The following is a 25,523-nucleotide window of genomic DNA, read 5'->3' as shown; positions in this document are numbered from 1 at the left end:
TATAGTTAGAGATACAGAAGGACACTATATTATTCTTAAAGGAAGTATACAACAAGTGGATATGACAATTATAAATATCTATGCCCCCAACAGGGGAGCAGCGGGACACACAAGCCAACTCTTAACCACAATAAAGAGATATATAGATTAAAAATACGTTAATAGTAGGGGAACTCAATACGCCACTATCAGCAATAGAAAGATCACCTAAGCAGAAAATCAACAACGAAACAAGAGCTTTGAATGCCATACTAGACCAGATGGACCTCATAAATATATATAGGACACTCCACCCCAGAACAACAGAATACTCATTCTTTTCGAATGCACGTGGAACGTTCTCCGGAATAGATCATACGCTGGGTCACAAAACAGGTCTCAACCAATACCAAAAGACTGAGATTATCCCCTGCATATTCTCAGACCACAATGCTTTGAAATTGAATTCAATCACAAGGAAAAATTTGGAAGAAACTCAAACACTTGGAAACGAAGAACCATCCTGCTCAAGAATGACAGGATAAAACAGGAAATTAAAAATCAATTTAAACAATTTATGGAGACCAACGAGAATGAAAACACAATGGTCCAAAACATATAGGACACCGCAAAGGCAGTCCTAAGGGGGAAAAACATAGCCATTCAAGCCTCACTCAAAAGAATAGAAAAATCTAAAATGCAATTTTTATATTCTCACCCCAAGAAGCTGGAACAGCAACAGAGGGACAGGCCTAATCCACGCACGTGGACGCAGCTGATCAAGATTAGAGCAGAGATCAATGAATTAGAAACCAGGAGCACAGTAGAGCACATCAACAGAACTAGAAGCTGGTTCTTTAAAACAATAAATAAGATCGATAAGCCACTGGCCAGACTTATCCAAAAGAATAGAGAAAGGACCCAAATTAATAAAATTATGAATGAAAAGGGAGAGGTCACAACCAACACCAATGAAATAGGAAGGATCATTAGAAACTTTTATCAACAGCTTTATGCCAATAAATTAAACAACCTGGAAGAAATGGATGCCTTCCTGGAAACCTATAAACTACCAAGACTGAAACAGGAAGAAATTGATTTTTTAAACAGACCAATTAATTATGAGGAGATGGAAGCAGTGATTAAAAACCTTCCAAAAACCAAGACTCCAGGGCCTGATGGATTCCCCAGGGAATTCTACCAAACAGTCAAGGAAGAAATAATACCTATTCTCCTGAAGCTGTTTCAAAAAATAGAAACAGAAGGAAAACTACCAAACTCATTCCATGAGGCCAGTATTACCTTGATCCCCAAATCAGGGAAAGACCGCATCAAAAAGGAGAATTACAGACCGATAGCCCTGATGAATATGGATGCCAAAATTCTCAACAATCCTAGCTAATAGGAACCAACACTACATTAAAAGGATTATCCATCATGACCAAGTGGGATTCATCCCTGGGATGCAAGGGTGGTTCAACATTCGCAAATCTATCAGTGTGATAGATCTAATTAACAAGAAAAGAGTCAAGAACCACATGATCCTCTCGGGGCGCCCGGGTGGCTCAGTCGTTAAGCACCTGCCTTTGTCTCAGGGTGTGATCCCGGTGTTCTGGGATCGAGCCCCACATAGGGCTCCTCTGCTGGAAGCCTGCTTCTTCCTCTCCCACTCCCCTTGCTTGTGTTCCCTCTGTCGTTGGCAGTCTCTATCTCTGTCAAATAAATACATAAAATCTAAAAAAAAAAAAAAAAAGAAGAACCATATGATCCTCTCAATAGATGCAAAAAAAACATTTGACAAAATACAGCATTCTTTCCTGATTAAAACATTTCAGAGTGTAGGGATAGAGGGTACATTCCTCAATCTCATAAAAACCATCTATGAAAAGCCTACAACAAATATCATTCTCAATGGGGAAAGCTGGAAGCCTTTCCCTTACGATCAGGAACACGACAAGGATGCCCACTCTCGCCATTATTATTCAACATTGTACTAAAAGTCCTTGCAACAGCAATCAGACAACAAAAAGGGATCAAAGGTAATCAAATTGGCAAAGAAGAAGTCAAACCGTCTCTCTTCGCAGACAACATGATACTCTATATGGAGAACTCAAAAGAATCCACTCCCAAACTATTAGAAGTTATAGAGCAATTCAGTAATGGGGCGGGATACAAAATCAATGCTCAGAAATCAGTTGCATTTCTATACACGAACAACGTGACTGAAGAAAGAGAAATCAGGGCATCCATTCCATTTAAAATAGCACCAAAAATCATAGGTTATCTCGGAATTAACTTATCCAGAGACGTAAAGGATCTATATTCTAGAAACTACAAATCACTGTTGAAAGACATCGAAGAAGACACAAAAAGATGGAAAAAAATTCCATGCTCATGGATCGGAAGAATTAACATAGTTAAAATGTCCATGCTACACAGCAATCTACACTTTCAATGCTATCCCAATCAAAACACCGAGGACATTTTTCAAAGTCCTGGAACAAACAGCCCTTACATTTGTGTAGAACCAGAAAAGGCCCCGAATCACCAAGGAACTGTTGAAAAGGAAAAACAAAGTTGGGGGCATCACATTGCCGGATTTCAAGCTGTACTACAAAGTTGTGATCACAAAGACAGCATGGTACTGGCACAAAAACAGACACATAGACCAATGGAACAGAATAGAGAACCCAGAAATGGATCCTCAGCTCTTTGGGCAACTAATCTTTGACAAAGCAGGAAAAAACATCCGGTGGAAAAAAGACGGTCTCTTCAATAAATGGTGCTGGGAAAATTGGACAGCTACATGCAAAAGAATGAAACTTGACCGACCACTCTCTCACACCATACACAAAGATAAACTCCAAAAGGATGAAAGACCTCTATGTGAGACAGGAATCCGTCAAAATCCTAGAGGAGAACATAGGCAGGAACCTCTATGACATCGGCCAAAGCAAACTTTTTCATGACACATCTCCAAAGCAAGAGAAACAAAAGATAAAATGAACTTGTGGGACTTCATCAAGATAAAAAGCTTCTGCACAGCCAAGGAAACAGTCACAAAAACTAAGAGGCAGCCCACGGAACGGGAGAATATATTTGCAATGATACTACAGATAAAAGACTGGTATCCAAGATCTACAAAGAACTTCTCAAACTCAACACACAAGAAAGAAATAAACAAATCATAAAATGGGCAGGTGATATGAACAGACACTTTTCCAATGATGACATACAAATGGCTAACAGACACATGAAAGAATGTTCAAAATCATTAGCCATCAGGGAAATTCAAATCAAAACCACACTAAGATACCACCTTATGCCAGTTAGAATGGCAAAAATAGACAAGGCAGGAAACAACAAATGTTGGAGAGGATGTGGAGAAAGGGGATCCCTCCTACATTGTTGGTGGGAATGCAAGTTGGTACAGCCACTCTGGAAAATAGGTGGAGGTCCCTTAAAAAGTTAAAAATTGAGCTACCCTAGGATCCAGCCATTGCACTACTGGGTCTTTACCCCAAAGATACAGACGTAGTGAAGAGAAGGGTCATATGCACCCCAATGTTCATAGCAGCATTGTCCACAACAGCTAAATTTTGGAAGGAGCCGAGATTCCCTTCAACAGATGATTGGATGAAGAAGATGTGGTCCATACATACAATGGAATATTACTCAGCTATCAAAAAGAACGATTTCTCAACATTTGCTGCAACATGGACGGGACTGGAGGAGGTAATGCTAAGCAAAATAAGCCAAGCAGAGAAAGACAATTATCATACGGTTTCACTCATTTATGGAACATAAGAAGTAGGAAGATCAGTAGGAGAAGAAAGGGAAGAAGAAAGGGGGCATAAACAGAATGGGGAATGAAGCATGAGAGAGTACGGGCTCTGGGAAACAAACTGAGGGCTTCAAGAGGGGGGGAATGGGATAGGCTGGTGAGGGGTAGTAAGGAGGGCACGTATTGCATGGTGCACTGGGTGTTATTCGCAAGTAATGAATCATGGAACTTTACATCAAAAACTAGGGATGTACTGTATGGTGACTAACATAATATAATAAAAAAATTAAAAAAACAAATAAAAGTGGAAAAAGTGAGAAAAAAAATAAAGGTAAATGGAATGTCTTCTGTTACTCATAACAAGTCCCTTTCAACCACAGCTGAGTTCATGCTAAGGAAGTGACTTTTGGAAAGCCCTTAAGGATCGTGGGCTGGATGCCAGGGGAACCAACCATGTGATCATCAGGTTGGAAATTTCAGCCCCATCTCCCCACCTCTGGAGGGCAGAGATGCTGGACACTGAATACATTACTAATGGCCCTTATTTCATCAATCATGCCTACATAATGAAGCCTCCATGCAAAACCCCAACTGGGGTTCAGAGAGCTTCTGGATTAGTGAACACATCAAAGTGATGGGAGGGTGGTATACAAAGAGACAGCATGGAATCTCTACACCCCTTTTCCATACCTTGCTAGAGTGTAAGTCCTGACAGGTTTTTGTTTTTGTTTTTAATGTGAGTGCCTGACTTAAGCTTTGATTGCCGAGGCATCCACTTCAAAGAGGCATCCATTTCAAAGATGACTATCTCAAACATATTACAAGCCACAGCAGATAAAGAGCCATGCTGCCTCCCCCCACTGAGACTCTTTTGTTTTAGAGATCTTGGTTGATGTCAGTTAACTAACCATTTAGACCACTTGTTTTCTCTTTGCCACCCTTTAAGTTCTTGCTTTTATTCTAAATTCAATAATAAAGAGCCCAGAAACTGTCATCCTCAACAGAAGCAGAACCCTAGGCCTGTGTACTCTCTCTACCCATGACATCACTGTGTGGCCCAGGGTATGCTGTGTAATTTCCAGGTCCTCTAAGTCATAAATCTTTACTTTTTCAAAGTTTCCTGATGGTTATTGCTAAAGGGCATCTTGCAATCATAATAAGAGCCACAAGAGCTGGTCCAGCCACAACGTTAGTGGTTACTGATAAGCCGAGACCAGCACAAAAACACTTGCCCTGTGCATCTCTTCCATTTGGCTGTTCCTGAGTTGTATATTTTGTAATAAACTGGTAAGTGTTTCTCTTAAGTTCTCTTCCCCATTCTAGCACATTATTAAACCTGAGGAAGGTGTTATGGGAACCTCTGATTTATAAACAGTCATGGGTACAGATGACAACCTGGGACTTACAACTGGCCTCTGAGGTAAGAGGCAGTCTGTGGGACTGAGCCCTTAATCAGTGGGGTCTGTGCTAACTCTGGAAACATAGTGTCAAAATTAAGTTGAATTATAGGACATCCTGCTGGTGTCTAACAAGAACTGGAGAAATGCATGGTGTGGGAAAATCCACACATTTGGTGTCAGAAGTGTTGTATGAGTAAAAGGAAGTAGTTTTTTCTTTTCCTTTTTAGGGCAGTAGTATAAACAGACTGAGAAGAAATATGTAGTGAGAAGACTGGAACATAATTAACAAGAGGAGAAAAAAAACTAATAGCATCTTATTAAAATTAAAAATTGTAAAAACAGAGGAGGGGGAGTTAAGATGGCGGAGGAAAGGGGGACCCCTTTTTCATCCGGTCCCCTGAGTCGAGTTGGATAGGTACCAGACCACCCTGAACATCCACGGAATCAGCCTGAGATGCAGGAAGATACATCTGTATCTCTACAAATGAAATCTCCAGCGATGAGTATTGAGGTACGAGGCGGGAAAGCCGTGAAACCACACACAGATATCGGAAGATAAACGGAAGGGGGAGGGAGCCGCTGCGTTCGGGCTTCAGGAAGCGGTAGCCACATGCAGGGGAGAGCGGACGGACTCACAGACCGGCACCCGCGAGAGAGCAGACTGAAACCGTGAGCCGGGGAACGTGCACCACCAGACTGAAATGGAGCTCCGGTGTGCTCAATGGAACCAGACTGAGACCGGGAGCTCCGGGAGCGTGCGGGGGCGACTGGCGGATGGCGGTGTTAGAAAAACAAAGGATAGAGATGCGCCAGGCTGGAAGTGAGGGCTGGGATGCCGGGTGTGGGGCGCACATCCGGGATGCTGCAGGGTTGAGCAATACCAACAGAAACAGAGTTAAAGTGGCCAGAATATCAGTGGAGAACGGTCCGCGATCCCTCTGTTCTGAGACAGAGGCTGAGATTCGACCACTGCTGCTCTGACTCTCAGAAGAGGCACAGCAAACCGCCAGGGTAAGCCGCCAGAGAACAAAAGCCTGGAAAGACCGGTTCACAGTGTACCCATCCCCATCCTCCCTCGCAGGGGACACGGAGACTCTACCCAAACAGGTTTGCCTGAGTATCGGCGTGGCAGGCCCTTCCCTCAGAAGGCAGGCTGAAAAATCAAGAAGCCCACATTTCTAAAATCCCTATAAAACAAGGGTGCACGGCCTGGGTCCCAGTCAATAATTTGGGCTCTGGACAACCCTGCAACCTCTTCTCATCAGAATGATGAGAAGGAGAAATCCCCCCCAGCAAGGAAAAGACAATGAGTCTGTGGCCTCTGCCACACGACTAATGGATATGGATATAACCAAATTATCAGAAATGGAATTCAGAGTAACGATGGTCAAGATGATGTGTAGACTTGAAAAAAGTATTAAAGAAATGTTAATGAGAATATAGAATCTCTAAGGGTGGAAATGAGAGTGAACCTGGCAGAAATTAAAAATTCTATGAGCCAAATGCAGGCAAAACTAGAGGCTCTGATGGCCAGGGTAAATGAGGCAGAAAAAACGTTATCAGTGAAGTGGAGGATGGGTTAGTAGAAGAAAAAGCTAAAATAGAATCTGGACTCAAAAAAATCAGTGCTCAGTAATGTAGGTTATGGGAGATTACTGACTCAATGAAACGTTCCAATGTAAGAAACATCGGCATCCCCGAGGGGGTGGAGAAAAACAGAGGTCTAGAAGAGATATTTGAACAAATTGTAGCTGAAAACTTCCCTAATCTAGCAAGGGAAATAAACATCCGTGTCCAAGAGGCAGAGAGGACCCCTCCCAAGCTCAACCACGACAAACCTACACCACGTCACGTCATAGTGCAATTCGCAAACACTAGATCCAAGTATTGAAAGTGTCCAGGGCAAAGAAATTTCTCACGTACCAAGTCAAAGGTATCAGAATAACGTCAAACCTGTCTACACAGACCTGGAATGAGAGAAAGGGTTGGGGGGACATTTTTTAAGTGCTTTCAGAGAAAAACATGCAGCCAAGGATCCTTTATCCAGCAAGGCTGTCATTCAGAATTGATGGAGAAATAAAGACCTTCCAGAACCACCAGTCATTGACCAATTTCATAACCATGAAACCAGCCCTACAGGAGATATTAAGGGGGGTTCTATAAAAGTAAAAAGACCTCAGAAATTGATTTTTTAAACAGGCCAATTAATAATGAAGAGTTTGAGTCAGTGATAAACAACCTTCCAAATAACAAAACTCCAGGCCCGGACGGTTTTCCTGGGGAATTCTACCAAACATTCAAAAGAAGAAATAATACCTATTCTCCTAAAGCTATTTCAAAAAATAGAAACAGAAGGAAAGCTACCAAACTCATTCTATGAGGCCAATATTACCTTGATCCCCAAACCAGGCAAAGACCCCCTCAAAAAGGAGAATTACAGACCGATTTCCCTAATGAATATGGACGCCAAAATCCTCAACAAGATACTTGCTAATAGAATCCAACAGTACATTAAAAGGATTATCCATCATGACCAAGTGGGATTCATACCTGGGATGCAAGCGTGGTTCATTCACAAATCGATCAGCGTGATACATCATATCAACAAGAAAAGACTCAGGAACCATATGATCCTCTCAATTGATGCCGAAAAAGCATTTGACAAAATACAGCATCCTTTCCTGATTAAAACCCTTCAGAGTGTAGGAATAGAAGGTACATTTCTCAATCTCATAAAGGCCATCTATGAAAAGCCTACTGCAAATATTATTTTCAATGGGGAAAAGCTGGAAGCCTTTTCCTTAAGATCAGGAACACGACAAGGATGCCCACTCTTGCCACTATTATTCAACATAGTACTAGAAGTCCTTGCAACAGCAATCAGACAACAAAAAGGGATCAAAGGTATTCAAATCGGCAAAGAAGAAGTCAAACTGTCTCTCTTCGCAGATGACATGATACTCTGTATGGAAAACCCAAAAGAAGCCACTCCCAAACTATTAGAAGTTATAGAGCAATTCAGTAACGTGGCGGGATACAAAATCAATGCTCAGAAATCAGTTGCATTTCTGTACACGAATAACGAGAAGGAAGAAAGAGAAATTAAGGAATCCATCCCATTTACAATAGCACCAAAAACCATACATTACCTTGGAATTAACTTAACCAGAGACGTAAAGGACCTTTATTCTAGAAACTATAAATCACTCTTAAAGACATTGAGGAAGACATAAAAAGATGGAAAGATATTCCATGCTCATGGATCGGAAGAATTAACATAGTTAAAATGTCCATGCTACCCAGAGCAATCTACACTTTCAATGCTATCCCGATCAAAATACCGAGGACGTTTTTCAAAGAACTGGAACAAATAGTCCTTAAATTTGTATGGAACCAGAAAAGACCCCGAATCTCCAAGGAACTGTTGAAAAGGAAAAACAAAGCTGGGGGCATCACAATGCCGGATTTCGAGCTGTACTACAAAGCTGTGATCACAAAGACAGCCTGGTACTGGCACAAAAACAGACACATAGACCAATGGAACAGAATAGAGAACCCAGAAATGGACCCTCAGCTCTTTGGGCAACTAATATTTGATAAAGCAGGAAAAAACATCCGGTGGGAAAAAGACAGTCTCCTCAATAAATGGTGCTGGGAAAATTGGACAGCTACATGCAAAAGAATGAAACTTGACCACTCTCTCACACCGTACACAAAAATAAACTCCAAATGGATGAAAGACCTCGAGGTGAGACAGGAATCCATCAAAATTCTAGAGGAGAACATAGGCAGCAACCTCTACGACATCGGCCAAAGCAACCTTTTTCATGATACATCCCCAAAGGCAAGAGAAACAAAAGATAAAATGAATTTATGGGACTTCATCAAGATTAAAAGTTTCTGCACAGCCAAGGAAACAGTCAGAAAAACTAAGAGGCAGCCCACGGAATGGGAGAAGATATTTGCAAATGACACTACAGATAAAGGACTGGTATCCAAGATCTACAAAGAACTTCTCAAACTCAATACACGAGAAACAAATAAACAAATCAAAAAATGGGCAGAAGAAATGAACAAACACTTTTCCAATGAAGACATACAAATGGCTAACAGACACATGAAAAAATGTTCAAAATCATTAGCCATCAAGGAAATTCAAATCAAAACCACACTGAGATACCACCTTACGCCAGTTAGAATGGCAAAAATAGACAAGGCAAGAAACAACAATTGTTGGAGAGGATGTGGAGAAAGGGGATCCCTCCTACATTGTTGGTGGGAATGCAAGTTGGTACAGCCACTCTGGAAAACAGTGTGGAGGTCCCTTAAAAAGTTAAAAATTGACCTACCCTATGATCCAGCCATTGCACTACTGGGTGTTTACCCCAAAGATACAGACGTAGTGAAGAGAAGGGCCATATGCACACCAATGTTCATAGCAGCAATGTCCACAATAGCTAAATCGTGGAAGGAGCCGAGATGCCCTTCAACAGATGACTGGATTAAGAAGTTGTGGTCCATATATACAATGGAATATTACTCAGCAATCAGAAAGAACGAGTTCTCAACATTTGCTACAACATGGACGGCACTGGAGGAGATAATGCTAAGTGAAATAAGTCAAGCAGAGAAAGACAACTATCATATGATTTCTCTCATCTATGGAACATAAGAACTAGAATGATCAGTAGGGGAAGAAAGGGATAAAGAAAGGGGGGGTAATCAGAAGGGGGAATGAAACATGAGAGACTATGGACTATGAGAAACAAACTGAGGGCTACAGAGGGGAGGGGGGTGGGGGAATGGGATAGGCCGGTGATGGATAGTAAGGAGGGCACATATTGCATGGTGCACTGGGTGTTATACACAACTAATGAATCATCGAGCCTTACATCAAAAACCGGGGATGTACTGTATGGTGACTAACATAATATAATAAAAAATCATTATTAAAAAAAAAAAAAAGAAAATCTATCTGAGGGTCGCCTGGGTGGCTCAGTTGGTTAAGTGTCCACCTACGGCTCAGGTCATGATCCCAGAGTCCTGGGATCAAGCCTTGCATCAGGCTCTCTGCTCATAGGGGAGTCTGCTTCTCCCTCTCCTGCTGCCCCTGCCCCCAGCTCATGCTCACTGTCTCTCGCTCTATCTCAAATAAATAAATAAAATCTTAAAAAGAAAAGAAAATGTACTTGAGATCCTGTATTAAAAACTCTCTAAAACAAGAATGGCTCTTCTTTAACCTAATTAATTAAGCGTATTTACCAGAAACCTGTAGAAACACATTCAGTAAACATTAGTATTCCCAAGAGTCTTAAAAAGGTAAGCATTGTTTTCAAATTGTGAAATACACAAATACTTAGCTCCTACTGATTACAGTTTTCAAAAACTGGTACAAACTAGAAAAGGAAGAAATCAGACATATATAAAACTCAAAATTATCTACCTAGAAATCCAATATTACCCACTGGAAAATTATTAGATATTTCTGTAAGAGTATTATCAATTTATGGAAATCAACATTTTATTATCCATATGTGTGTGTGTTGTGCATGTCTGTATAAATACCTGTATTAACCATTTAGAAAATATCATACAACAAAATACTCCTATGCATACTATCAATATTTATAAAGTACTGAGAAACTTACTTAACAAGAAATGCAAAAGATGTTTTAAGAAAAAACAACGACATTTTATAGAGGACGTAAAAAGGAGATATAGCTTGTTTAAAGACAGAAGGATTCACAATTGTAAATATGTGAATGGTGAATCAGACTTCTGAAAACACCTTGAAACGCTGGCTAACATGCGACATTTATCTTTTTAAAAATATGCCATGCTTAAAAAAAAAAAAAAAGTAAAGAAGATCCAAAAGAAGCACAATAAAGTGAGAAACTAGAGGTAAACATGCCCTGAAGACACAGCTACCCTCACAGCATTTGCTGACTTCAATTGCCAGTTTTTATTTATCTTAATGGTTTGATAAAAATCCAAGAGACAAAAAGCCATAGGCCCACAACATGTCAGGGATTAGCACTGAACCTCTTCACAAAAACAGAACTATCCAAGGCTTACAGTTCGGGGCGGGGGGGGGAATCCATGGGACCTCAAAGGAAATGACAAGAAATATTTCAGTGTTGGCCTAGACTCTCAATGAAAAGGAAGAAAAAAATGATTTACATAGGAGCCCACGTGAATGTAAGAAGCTGCAGAATTAGACCTGTTCTCTACAATTACTGAATGTTGAAAGAGATATATAATATAAATGATTGAAATATATGAAAATGTAAAACATAAAGTCAAAACCATGAGAAAGAAACTAAATAGAAGCACACACACACACACACACACAAAGATAAGATCTAGGGGAGGAAGAAAATATGAAGTTCTTGAAATAAAACAGTATAATCAATTATATTAAAATCTTAAGAAAAAAATCTTAAAAGCAGCCAGAGAGAAAATACAGATTACTTACAAAAGGAACAATAATGAGACAGAAGGCAGACTTCTCAAGAGCACAAAGAAGCCAGAAGACAGTGGAATAATATCTTCAGAGTGCTGAGAAAAAAATAATTGTCAGTATAGAATTCTATACCCAGTTAAGTCATCAAGCAGGAGTGAAAGTGAAACAAAGGTTACTTCACAAAAACAACAAAAATAAAAACAGAGCATTTACTAACAATAGGACTTGCCTAATGTAATCATGACAAATAAAATGATCTCAGGGGGAAGGTAAAATGGAGGAGGAATAGTGTCTAAATAAAAGGATAATCAGGTGAATAAATCTATTAGCAAACACTGTCATTATAAAACAAAAATAATGCTCATTTTGAGGGTTAAAAAGAAAATAAAATTGAAACACCAGACAACATAACTGATGGGAAAGATTAAAGTTAGAGCATTCTAAGACCCTTCATATATCCTTTATGTTGTTCTCGGACAAAGGAGACATTAACTTTAGCCCTTGTTAAGTAAAAACTACAAAACTAACAAACAATAATGATAATGATTAAAGTACCAAAATAGACAGAAATACTCCTGAAATATTTAAACTCACCAGCAACCACAGGTATGTAGTGTTTGTAAAAGTACAGAAAAAGAGTATACACTGATGGCATGCTCCTGATAAGAATTTTGTGACAACGATGATATTGTGACATGAGATGTCAATAACTCATCTCTTTATAGAACCTTAATTCACTGTCACTACAGCTTCCAATTTATTTCAAAGTAGACATAATCCTTTCTGTTTTTCAACTGGTCGGACTTGAAATCCCAGGTGTGAGACTGGGCATACGGTTTATTCAAGTCTTCTGTCTTCCTGTGCTTTTAATTTTAGCCATTCTGACTAGTGTGAGGTAATATCTCTTTGTAGTTTTGATTTCTAGTTCCCTGATGATGAGTGATGTTGAGCATCTTTTCATGTGTCTGTTAGCCATCTGTATGTCTTCTTTGGAAAAATGTCTATTCATGTCTTCTTGCCCATTTTTTAACTGGATTATTTGGTTTTTGGGTGTTGATTTTGGTAAATTCTTTATATATTTTGGATATTAACCCCTTAAAATCAGTTATGTCATATGCAAATATCTTCTCCCATTTGTAGGTTGACTTTTAGTTTTGTCGATTGTTTCCTTCACTGTGCAGAAGGTTTTTATTCTCATATAGTCCCAACAGCTTATTTTTGCTTTTATTTCCCTTGCCTCAGGAGACATATCTACTAAGAAGTTGCTACAGCTGATGTCAAAGAGGTTATTGCTTATGTTCTCCTCTAGGAGATGTTTCCTGTCTCACATTTAGGTCTTTAACTGATTTTGAATTTATTTTTGTGTATGGTGTAAGGAAGTGGTCAAGTTTCATTCTTTTGCATATTGCTGTCCAATTTTCCCAACAGCAGGTGTTGGCAAGGATGTGGAGAAAGGGGAACCCTTGTGAACTATTGGTGGGAATGCAAATGGGTGCAACCACTGTGGAAAACCTATGGAAGTGCCTCAAAAAGTTAAAAAGAGAACTACCCTACAATCCAGTAATTGCGCTACTGGGTATTTACCCCTAAGATACAAAAATATTGATCCAAAGGGATACATGTACCCAATATTTATAGCAGCTTATCAACAACAGCCAATTATGGAAACAGTCCAAATGTTCATCAACTGATGAATGGATAAAGAAGATGTGGTGTGTGTGTGTGTGTGTGTGTGTGTGTGTGTGTGCGTGTGTGTATGTATGGAATATTACTTGGCCATCAAATAGAATGAAATCTTGCCATTTGAAATGATGTGGTTGGGACTAGATTATATTATGCTGAGCAAAATAAGTCAGGAAAAGAAAAATACCATATGATTTCACTCACATGTGGAATTTAAGAAACAAATGAACATAGTGGGGGAAAAAAGGAGAGGCAAACCAAGAAACAGACTCTAAACTGTGTAGAACAAGCTGATGGCTTCTGGAGAGGAGGTGGGCAGGGGGATGGGTTAAATACGTGATGGGTATTAAGGACGGCATTTGTTGTGATGAGCCCTGGGTGTTATATGGGGGTGATGAATCACTAAATTCTACACCTGAAACTAGTGTTGCACTGTATGTTAACTGAAATTTAAATAAAAACTTGGGAATAAAAAAGACTTCTGCAAAGCAGTATGCAAGCAAATACTTATGTGGATTGAATTAATACGTATAATTAATGAAAGTCAATTTTCATTAAATATGTATATTTTTCAAACATCACTGCAATTAATAAAAACTACAAAACTAACTGTATTTGCATTAAAAGAAATATAGGATATGTTATAAAAATTAAAGATAACCACCAAAAGCATATAAATAATATACATCTTCCAAATTAAGCAAGGGGGTAAATGGAATTAACAGACCAAAAATAAAAAGCTGTACCCATCCTGATTAAGGAAATAAATAAAAAAGGAGGCACAGAAGATTAAAAGAGTAAACAAAAAAAAACAATAAAATAGGGGAGAAATAAATCCAGGCATACTGGCAAAAGCAATTAAATGGAGTGAACCTTCAAATTAAAAAAAATAATAAATTCTCAGATAATTTATTGTAGTGGTTACCAAACATGTCTGAACACTTGAACAACCGAAGAAGCTTCATAAAATAATATTTGTGTCTCATGCCCAGAGATTGTGATTTAATTGGTCTGGAGTATGGCCAGGGATCTGGAATTTTTAAAAGAATCCAGCTATGCATACAAATTTGGAAATCATTTCCACATTTTTTTTTCAAAGTGGTTATGTCAATTGATACTGCAATTGGTAAGGTATGGAGCACTTAAAAAAAAACAACAGAACTGTTCAAATATAATTCACATAACCTACAGTTCATTCATTTGAAGTATACAATTCAATGAGTTTTAGTATAATCACAGAATTCTGCAACAACACCACAATCTATTTTTATATTTTTATCCCCTCAAAAAAAAAAAAAAAAAACCTGCACCTATTAGTAGTCGTTTCCAATTTCCCTACTCTCATTCTCCATTCACCTTCACCTCCCACTCCAAATGCACTTGGCAACCACTAATCTATTTTCTGTCTCTATAGATCGTCTATGGTAGACATTTCATGTAGATGGAATCATGTAATATGTAGTCTTTGTATCTGGCTTCTTTCACTTAACATGTTCTAAAGGTTCATCCATGTTGTAGCATGTATCAGTACTCCTTTTTATTGCTGAATAATATTCCATCTTTAAAAAAATAAAAATAACAAGAAAAAAATCTGGAATATGTGTAATGATGATGTTAGACTTATTGCTGTCATTTAGTAATATGTACAAATATTGACATTATGTTGTAAGCCTGAAACTGTTATCTGTCAATTATATGTGAATAAAAACAATTTAGCAAGATATTAAAAAAATATAAACCAAATTTTATTCATCCTTTCATCAGCTGATGGACATCTGTGTTGTTTCCACATTTTGGCTACTGCATTGCTGAATAATAATCCATTGTAAAATTACACCAAATTTTATTCATTCATTGATTCATTCATTCATTCATTCATTCATCAGTCAACAGACATTTGGGTCATTTTCACTCTCTGGCTATTGTGAAAATGAAGTATATAGCACTTCTGTCACCAAAAGCTGTGAACACTTGGTACTACCACTTAACTTTTGCCCCTCCAGGGTATGTGAAATAATTATCTCACTGTGGTTTAAATGTGCATCTCCTGATTGCTAATGAGGTTGAGCACTTTTTCATGTCTATTGGTTGTTTGTATTTCTTTTAAAACTTTTTTTTTTAACTTCGTATCAGATACATCACTTGTAAATATCTTCTCCCATTCAGTAGGTTGTCTTTTCATGTTGTTCATGGGTTTCCTTTGGTGTACAAAAAAGCTTTTTATTTTCATGTAATCCCAATAGTTTATTTTTGCTTTTGTGTCTCTTGCCTGAGGAGACATATCCAGAAATATGTTGGTAAGGGTGACGTCCAAGAGATTATTGCCTATGCATTCTTTTAGTTTTATGATTTCAACTCTCACATTTAGGTCTTAATCCATTTTGAGTTTACTTTTGTGTATGGTGTAAGAAAGGGATGTAGTTTTCATTCTTTTGCATGTAGTTGTCCAGTTTTTCCAGAACCATTTATTCAAAAGACTCTCTTTTCCCCAACTGGATATTCTTGCCACCTTTGCTGTAGATTAATTAATGATATCTGTGTGGGCTTATTTCTGGGATCTCTGTTCCATTGATTTATTGTCTATTTTGTGCCAGTACATACTGGTTTGTTTACTACAGCTTTGTAGTATATCTTGAAATCTGAAACTGTTATACCTCCAGCTTTGTTCTTTCTCAAGATTATGTTGGCTATTCTGGGTCTTTCGTGGTTCCATACGAATTTTAGGATTATTTGTTTAGTTTTGTGAAAAATATTACTGGTATTTTATTAAGCATTGCATTGAATCTGTGGTTTGCTTTGTGTAGTATGGACATTTTAACAATTATTAATTCTTCCAATCCATGAGCAGGGAATATCCTTCCATTTGTGTTGTCTTAAATTTCTTTCATCAATGTTTTATAGTTTTCAGAGCATAAGTTATTCACCTCCTTGATTTATTTATTTCCTTTTCCTGAACTGCCTATGAATGTCTTTTACCCAGTTTTTCAAAAAAAATTATTTAACTTTTTCTTAATCTATAAAAGATTTTTAGATCCTAGGTATTAATTTTACTGTCATCAATATGAATTGCAACTATCTTCACCCAATGTCTTTTACTTCATGTCTTTTTATAAAGAGAACAATTTTCATGCAAATTTATCAATCTATTACTGATTGTTTTTTAAAAAGATATAACCAGAACCTTTAGAAATGTTCTATCTGGTTCTCTTTCAAATCAGATCCTTTATGAAAATCTCTTATTGCTTGTCATTTTTGTGATTTCACTTATTTCTTTAAACATTTCACCAACATTTTACATTTATATCTAATAATACCAATATCTGAAATCATTTGCCATATAATCTGTTGTTTCTTTAGATTATCACTCACCTATGACCTGTCTCCTTGTGGGTTTGATGATCTTTGTGACCTCCTCTTTTGTTGAGAGAATTCTAATTTTTGAGAATTCTAAAGCCCTCTTACTTTTCTTCAGAGAGAATGTGCATTTTCTTTGACCAGAAGTCAGAGGGCAGCACCTCAAAAAATAAAATAAAATTCGGACTCCTTTTCTGGAGTTGCTTAACTATATTTATTTATTACTCTATCCATCATTCTTCTTTAATCATGCTTTTCTGTTCCTAAATTAACACCCACCCCAAGCCCTTTACACTCACTACTCCATCTGCCTGGAATACTGTTCCCTCATAGATTGGTCTGACTCATACCTTTACATCAGTCAAGTCTTTGCTCAAATATTACCTCCTTAGAGAGGTTTTTGAAAATCTTCCTATCTAGGGGCCCCTGGGAGGCTCAGATGGTTAAGCATCTGACTCTTGATTTCGGCTCAGGTCATGATCTCAGGGTTGTAAGACTGAGCCCTGCATCGGGCTCCACACTCAGTAGGTAGTCTGCTTGAGCTTCTCTCTTTCCCTCTTCCTCTGTCCCTCCCTACCCACCACTCGTGCTCTCTCTCAAAAAAATTAAAAAAAACCCAAAACCCTACCTATCTAAAATAGCCCACCCTTACTCCCCAGTTAACTCATTTGCCTACTATCCTTTATCTTTATTCATATTACTTATTACAACTTGCAATTGTTATATTTATTAAATAAATGCATATATGTACATATATATGCACACAAATACACATGTATTTTTATTTCCTTGTTTACTTTTTATTTCTCCCATGAGAATGTAGCAGAATACGAACCTTACCTAGATCATCATTTCTCCAATGCCTACTACAGTCCTTGGCAAAGAATAGGCTCTCAGTATATGTATTTTGAATGAATGAGTACATTTTAAAGAAGGGAGAAAATGATATAAGTCTAAATTTTCAAAAAATCTAGAAAGAAATGGACTCCCAAGTTTACATAAAAGGGTTGTTGTCACTGGAGAAAAGGAAGAGCCCCTCCTTTGGCAGTGGGAAGGACTATCATAAAAGACCAAAAGGGAAAAGTAGGGATTAGGCGGGATTCCTTACAGAGATTGTGCTGAAAAGCCCTCACTTTTCTTTTTAAGTCAGAAGTTTTTTCTCCCACATGACCTGGGCTCTGAAAGGCAGTGTACCAACTACTAACTTCATAAAGCCTTCAGAGGAAAGAGTGAATGGGCAAGAGACAGTTATATTCCAGGGACTTGGAGAGTCAAAAGAATAGTGATCATTTAGGTTGGAAAACCACTTTTTGAAGTTTTAGCTGATATAGGATGTCTCTTGTCTACAGGAAAAAAACCTATAAACTTTCTTAGACAATCGCATGTTTTTCCTGAGCTCTTTTCCAATAAAAGGTGGTTTTGGCACATTCATTTAATGTAAAGTACAAAGTTCTTAAAATGTAATATTAAATTACAAAACACAAATAAGAGAATGTATTTGTTGTAATGGATTATGTTGACCTGACTTGACCTACTGTATTAATATATAAATGATATGAGCTCTTCTATTGTCAGAAAAACCATACATTTCTGCATCTATCTTTAAAAAATATTTTGAGCTCCTTTAGCAGATCTAAATTGTAACAATGCATAGCCTGTTTTATCTGACAATATTCCAAGTGTCCCAAAATTCAAATCGAGCCCCTTGATTATCAAGGAAGACAGGAAGGAAGACAGACAGAAGATAGATAACTATGCTTGCAGAACGGAGAAGCCAAATGTACCCGCTGAAATACTATTTCCAGTAATTTAGAACCATTCCTTTGAGAATAATAAGAGGCAATTCAGTTAATTACTTAAAAACAATCAGAGAAAACAGCCATTCCCAAGGTAAATCCTGAAATTCTAGCAGTACATTTCCTTACCTACTAGTGACACCAAGTTACTATAGTTCTCCAACATCACATCTCTATACAAATCCCTTTGAGCAGAGTCCAGGTATTCCCACTCTTCCTGAGAGAAGTCAATGGCAACATCCCTGAACATCACTGATCTCTGAAACAACAAATATAATACTAGTTGTGGAAGTAAAGAAAATATTTTTTCAGTGGAAGGGAGATGATGGGGGAGCTCTCCACAAAGGAGGCAACAGAGCAAACAGCAAAAGGCCACTGACAGAAATGAGACACTAAAGAAATCAACGCTTCTGACGTGCCAACACATTCCTTGTTATTCCTGTATATAGAACATCTCATTATACAGTTAAGTCTGGAACTTAAAGAAGATGCAATGTCCCAATTAAAAGAAAAAGCAAACACAGGCAACCTGTACAATACTCTACCATTCACTCTTTAATTATGCTTGTATCTTGTATATCATACACTCTCAGTAAATGCAAGTTTCTCTTATTCTCTAAGAAATACGAAAAATAACTGGGGAAGTTTCTCTGCAAAATCTTATAAAATCTGTACCTTATAAGATTTGTATAAAATTAAAGAATTTATTGAAATCTCAATTCATCATCACATCAGAATATTACATCATAAGCATTTTCCTCCTTACCAATAATTTAGTATACATTTTTAATAGGCTGCAAAATAGCTGAATATAATGAATATGTTTGACTTTCTAAGTGTGCATATTTGAACATTTTAGGTTACATAAAAATCTCATAAGCATTTCTCACTTTTGTGAGTTTACAATTTTCAACAACTTTCGCATGTGAATGATCTTTCTTGTTACTATTTATCAATTATAAATATAACTTTTCCTTGCTCTAAGCAACAAAAAAATGAAAAAGATATATCCAAACTTATGCATACAATATTAACTCATAATGTTGACTTTCAAAAGTATCTATATTATTGCTTTATGTCAATTATGGATTCCCAAGGAAGATCCCTGATCTCTCTCAATCTCTAATCATGTTCCTAATCAATCTTAAAAGCTCACAAAACATAAGCTCTTGCCAGGTATGGAGACTAAGTCCAGTCAAAACTAATCATATTGTCTGACCAGGAAACTGAGGTCCAAAGAAAAGTTCAAAGTTTTCTCATGTGTGGTGCGATTTAACAAACTTCTCTATCTTATAAAATCAGGGAATGTGCTTTTGTCCTATTGGTGCTCCTAGACAGAGATGCTCAAAGTATTTTTGAATAATTATGTAAATATAAAACAGTGGTCCAGTTTCATTCTTTTGTAGATAAGAAAGACAAACTTAGGGAAGACCCTTATCACTTATAAGAATGAAATGCTGGGGAGCACATTCTTGAGTGGGATCAGTTAGGAAGGAAATTTCAGAAATAAGGAATGCAAACGTACATACACTCTGTAAAAAAGCGACTACTTAAAGAGAGCACAAAAACACCACTTTACCTGAGCCATGGTTTTTAGCACTGCAAGAAATTATCAATCCTCCTCTGGATTCCTAGCTTAGAGAAGCACAGAGTCTGAAAAGGGCAGAGCTGGAGAGAAGAAAACGGAACCGTGAGACCAGGCTTTTCACAAAGTTCCAAATAAGTAAGTTAGAATTATCTTTCTTGTTCTCCTCTTCCTGTCTCACTCCCGTCACCAAAAGATACTGTATGGGAGACATACAGGTGGTGATTATTACCCTGATCAAACTCAATGCTCTCTATATACAATAAGATAATATCTAAAACAACTTCTCTACCATTTCAGAAATAAAACATATAGATAATATGACACATTTATATACATTATGCCAAAAATAGAGATAATGACCAACTGTTACACAAATTAAAACACACAACTAATTAAACACTTCTGCTTACAACTACTTGAACAAATTCTCACTTATAAGACGACAATATTCAAGTAAGCATTTTTTAAGTTCTATTTTAAAAATTTTAATTCTAGTATAGTTAACATACAGTGTTGTATTAGTTTCAGGTATACAATATACTGATTAAACAATTCTATATATTACTCAGTTCTCATCAAGGTAAATGTACTCTTAATTCCCTTCATCTATTTCACACATAATCCCACCCACCTCCCCTCTAGTAACCAACAGTTTGTTCTCTATAGTTAAGTGCCTGTTTCTTGGTTTGTCTCTTTTTTTTTCTTTGTTTCTTAAACTCCACAGGAGTGAAATCATATGGTATCTGTCTTTCTTTAACTAATTTCATTTAGCATTATACTCTCTAAAACCATCCATGTTGTTGTAAATGGCAATATTTCATTCTTTTTTTAAAAAGATTTTATTTATTTGACAGAGAGAGACACAGCAAGAGAGGGAACACAAGCCGAGCAGGTAGCCCAATGTGGGGCTCAATCCCAGGACCCTGGGACCAGGACCTGAGCCGAAGGCAGACACTTAACGACTGAGCCACCCCAGGCACCCCTATTTCATTCTTTCTTAATGACTGAGTAATATTCCATTTTGTGTATATATATACATATATACCACCTCTTCTTTATCCATTCATCTATCAATGGACACTTGGGCTGTTTCCGTATTTTGGCTATTATTAATAATGCTGCAATAAACATAGGGGTGCATATATCTTGTCAAATTAGTGTTTTCATATTCTTTGGGTAAATACCAGTGGGGGAATTACTGGATAATATGGTAGTATCTTGGCCATTGTAAATAACACTGCTACAGAAGTACATGTATGCCTTTGAATTAGTGTTTTGGTATTCTTTGGGTAAATACCCAGTTGTGCAAATGCTGGATTTGTAGGGTAGTTCTTTTTTTTTTTTCTTTTAATTAACATATAATGTGTTATTTGTTTCAGGGGTACAGGTCTGTGATTCATCAGTCTTACACAACACCCAGTGCTCACCAAAACACATACCCTTCCCAATGTCCATCACTCAGCCACCCTATCCCCCCTACCCTCCTACCCTCCAGCAATCCCTCAGTTTGTTTCCTAAGATTAAGAGTCTGGATTGTTGGGTAGTTCTATTTGTAACTTTTTAAGGAACCTCCATACTGCTTTCCAGAGTGGCTGCACCAGTTTGCATTCCCACCAACAGTGCACAAGGATTCCTTTTTCTCCATATTCTCGCCAACACTTGTTATTTCTTCTGTTTTTTATTTTAGCCATTCTTACAGGTGTGAGGTAGTATCTCAGTGTGGTTTTGACTTGCATCTCCCTGATGATGAGGGATCTTGTATCTGTTGGCCATCTCTAAGTCTTCTTCAGAGAAATGTCTGTTCATGTCTTCTGACAATTTTTTAATCAGACTATTCAGTTTTTCTGTTGAATTGTGTAAGTTCTTAATACATTTTGGATACTAACAGTTTATCAGATATGTCATTTGCAAATATCTTCTCACATTCAGTAGACTTTTAGTTTTGGTGAGTATTTCCTTGGCTGTGCAGAAGCTTTTTATTTTGAAGTAATATCAATATTTTATTTTTGCTTTTGCTCCCCCTGTCTCCGGAGACATATTTAAGAACGTGTTGCCATGGCTGATGTCAGAGTAATTACTGACTGTGCTCTCTTCTATTACTTTTATGGTTTCAGGTCTCACATTTAGGTTCTTAACCGATTTTTACATTTTTGTGTATGATGTAAGACAGTGGTCCAGTTTCATTCTTTTGTATGCACTGTCCAATTTTCCAAGCACCATTTGTTCAAGAGACTTTTTTCCATTGCATATTCTTGCCTTCTTTGTTAAAAACTAATTGACCATGTAATCGTGGGTTTATATCTGGGCCCTCTATTCGGTTCCACTGGTCTTTTTTTTTGCCAGTACCACACTATGTAGATTACTATAACTTTGTAGTATATATTGAAATCCAGAATTGTGATACCTCCAGCTTTGTTCTTTTTTCTCAATATTGCTTTGGCTAATGGAGGTCTTTTGTGGTTCCATATAAATCTGAGGATTATCTGCTCCAGTTCTGAGAAAAATGCTGTTGGTATTTTGATAGAGACTGCATTAAATCTGTAGATTGGGGATGCCTGGGTGGCTCAGTCAGTTGAGCATATGACTCTTGATGTCAGCTCAGGTCATGATCTCAGGATCCTGGGATGCAGCCCCACATCAGGCTCCATGCTCAGGGAGTCTGCTTGAGGATTCTCTCTCTCCCTCTGCCCCCCTCTGGTTTGTGTACTCTCTTAAATAAATAAATAAATAAATAAATAAATAAATAAATAAATAAATAAATAAATCTTTTTTTAAAGTCTGTAGATTGCTCTGGACAGTATGGGAATTTTAACAATATTTGTGCTTCCAATTCACAAGCATGGAATATCTTTCCATTTGTGTTGTCTTCAATTTCTTTCACCAATTTTAAGTTTTCGGAGTACAGATCTGTCACCTCCTTGTTGAAGTTTTTTCCTAGATGTTTTATTCTGTTTGGTGCAATTGTAAATGGGACTGTTTTCTCCTCTTTCTGCTGTTTCACTATTAGTGTATAGAAATGCAACAGATTTCTGTACATTGATTTTGTATCCTGTGACTTTACTAAATTCATTTATCAGTTCTAGTAGTTTTTTGGTGGAGTCTTTCAAGTTTTCCATATATCATATCATGTCATCTATAAATAGTGAAAGTTTTACTTCTTCCTTGCCAATTTGGATGTCTTTTATTTCTTTTTGCTGTCTGGTTGCTGTGGCTAGGACTTCCAGTACTATGTTGAACAAAAGAGGTGAGCATGGACATCCTTGCCCTATTCTTGATCTTACAGGACAAGCTCCCAGTTTTTGCCATTGAGTGTGATGTTAGGTGTGGGTTTTTCACATTTGGCCTTTATTTGTTAAGGACTATTCCCTCTAAACCTACTTGGTTAAGGGTTTTTATCATGAATCAGTGTTGTACTTTGTCACATGCTTTTTCTGCATCTATAGAAATGATTATATGGTGTTTATCCTTGGTCTTATTAATGTGATGTATGACGTTAACTTGTGAATATTGAACAACCCTTGAATCCCGGGAATAAATCCCACTTGATCAACCATCCATATTGCTGGATCTGGTTTGCTAGTATTTTGTTGAAGAATTTTACATCTATGTTCAACAGAGATATGAGCCTGTAGTTCTCTTTTTTTAATGGTGTCTAGATGTGGTTTTGGTAGCAAGGTAATGCTGGACTCATAGAATGAATCTGGAAATTTTTCTTCCTCTTCTGTGTTTTGGGATAGTTTGAGAAGAACAGGTATTAATTCTTCTTTAAATGTTTGGTAGAATTTACCTGTGAAGTCATCTGGTCCTGGACTTTTGTTTGTTGGGAGTTTTTTGAATACTGATTCAATTTCATTGCTGGTAATCGGTCTATTCAAATTTTGTTTCTTCCTGATTCAGTGTTGGGAGGTTTTATGTTTCTAGGAATTCCTCAATTTCTTCTAGGTTGTCCAACTTGTTGACATACAATTTTTCATAATATTCTCTTACATTTCTTTGTATTTCTGTGGTGTCAGTTATTTCTCCTCCTTCATTTCTGATTTTGTTGAGTCTTCTCATTCTTTTCTTTTAGATGAGTCTAAATGTTGATTAAGTTTTGTTGATCTTTTCAAAGAACCAGCTTCCATTTCATTGATTTGTTCTATATATATATATATTTATATATATACATATACACATATATATATTTGTTGTTTCTATTACATTTATTTGTGCTCAACCTTTATTACTTCCTTCCTTCTACTGGCTTGGGGTTTTGTTTGTTCTTTTTCTAGCTGTGTTAAGTGTAACTTTGGGTTTTTTTTTTTTAAAGATTTTATTTATTTATTCGACAGAGATAGAGACAGCCAGCGAGAGAGGGAACACAAGCGGGGTGGTGGGAGAGGAAGAAGCAGGCTCATAGCAGAGGAGCCTGATGTGGGGCTCGATCCCATAACACCGGGACCATGCCCTGAGCCGAAGGCAGACGCTTAACCGCTGTGCCACCCAGGCGCCCCTGGGTTTTTTATTTAAGATTTTTCTTGCTTCTTGAGTTAGGCCTGTATCACTATAAACTTCCTTCTTAGAACAGCTTTTGCTGCATCGCAAAGATTCTGGATCATTGTATTTTCATTTTCATTCATCCCCATATGGTTTTTCATTTCCTCTTTGATTTCTTGCTTGACCCATTCATTGTTTAGTAGCATGTTATCTAATCTCCACATATCTGTGGTCTTTCCAGATTTTTTTCCTATGGTTGATATTTAGTTTAATAGCATTGTGGTTAGAAAAATTGCATGGTATGACTTCAATCTTTTTAACTTGTTGAGACTTGTTTTGGGGCCTAGTATGTGATCTATTCTGGAGAATATTCCTTGTGCACTTGAAAAGAATGTGTATTCTGCTGTTTTAGAATGGAATGTTCTGAATATATCTGTAGATCCATCTGGTCCGATGTGCCTTTAAAAGCCACTGTTTCCTTGTTAATTTTCTTCTGGATCATCTATTGATTTAAGTGGGATGGTAAAGTCTCCTATTATTGTATTACTATCAATTATTTCCTTTTCCTTTATGTTGTTATTAGCTGCTTTATGCATTTGGGTGCCCCCAAGTTTGGTGCATAAGTACTGTTCTGGTAGATATTCTTGTTGGATTGTTCTTTTCATCTTTAGTGTCCTTTGTCTCTTGTTACAGTCTTTGTTGTTTTAATGTCTATTTTGTTCTACATAAGTATTCTATATAAGTATTCTATATAAGTATTACTACCCCAGTGTTCTTTTTACCTCTATTTGCATGATAACTGCTTTTCTATCCCTTCACTTAAAAAAACTTTTTTTTAATATTTATTTTAGAGAGAGTACACAACCGCACAAGGCTGAGTAAAGGGAGGGGCAGATAGGGTGGGGGAATGGGGGCGGAGAGGGACCAGTAGATTCCACTCTGAGCATGGAGCCCGATGGGGGGCTCAATCCCACAACCCTGAGATCGTGACCTGAGCCAA

The 25,523-nt window shown here is 37.4% G+C and overlaps 1 protein-coding gene across 3 annotated transcripts in view; it reads right to left on the bottom strand.

Annotated features, from left to right (window-relative positions):
- LOC123797372 (uncharacterized) overlaps positions 1-25,523 on the bottom strand; it is a 57,231-nt gene that overhangs the window by 19,942 nt on the left and 11,766 nt on the right. The window contains exons 3-4 of one of the 3 annotated variants that reach the window (XM_045805217.2): positions 20,039-20,127; positions 18,589-18,718 (exon numbers count right to left, since the gene is read on the bottom strand). The exons of 1 other annotated variant lie outside the window; for it this stretch is intronic. In XM_045805217.2, coding sequence (XP_045661173.1) covers positions 18,589-18,718; positions 20,039-20,047 — 139 coding nt within the window. In that variant the 5' untranslated portion in view covers positions 20,048-20,127. The remainder of the gene's footprint in view (positions 1-18,588; positions 18,719-20,038; positions 20,128-25,523) is intronic. One more of the 3 variants, XM_045805218.2, reaches the window with a different exon arrangement.

This window comes from Ursus americanus, chromosome 21, assembly GCF_024610735.1.
Source record: "Ursus americanus isolate L20-20 chromosome 21, mUrsAme1.1.p, whole genome shotgun sequence".
NCBI classification, from domain to species: Eukaryota; Metazoa; Chordata; class Mammalia; order Carnivora; family Ursidae; genus Ursus; species Ursus americanus.
The sequence above is the reverse complement of the archived record's forward strand: the minus strand, read 5'-3'. Positions and strand labels throughout refer to the sequence as shown.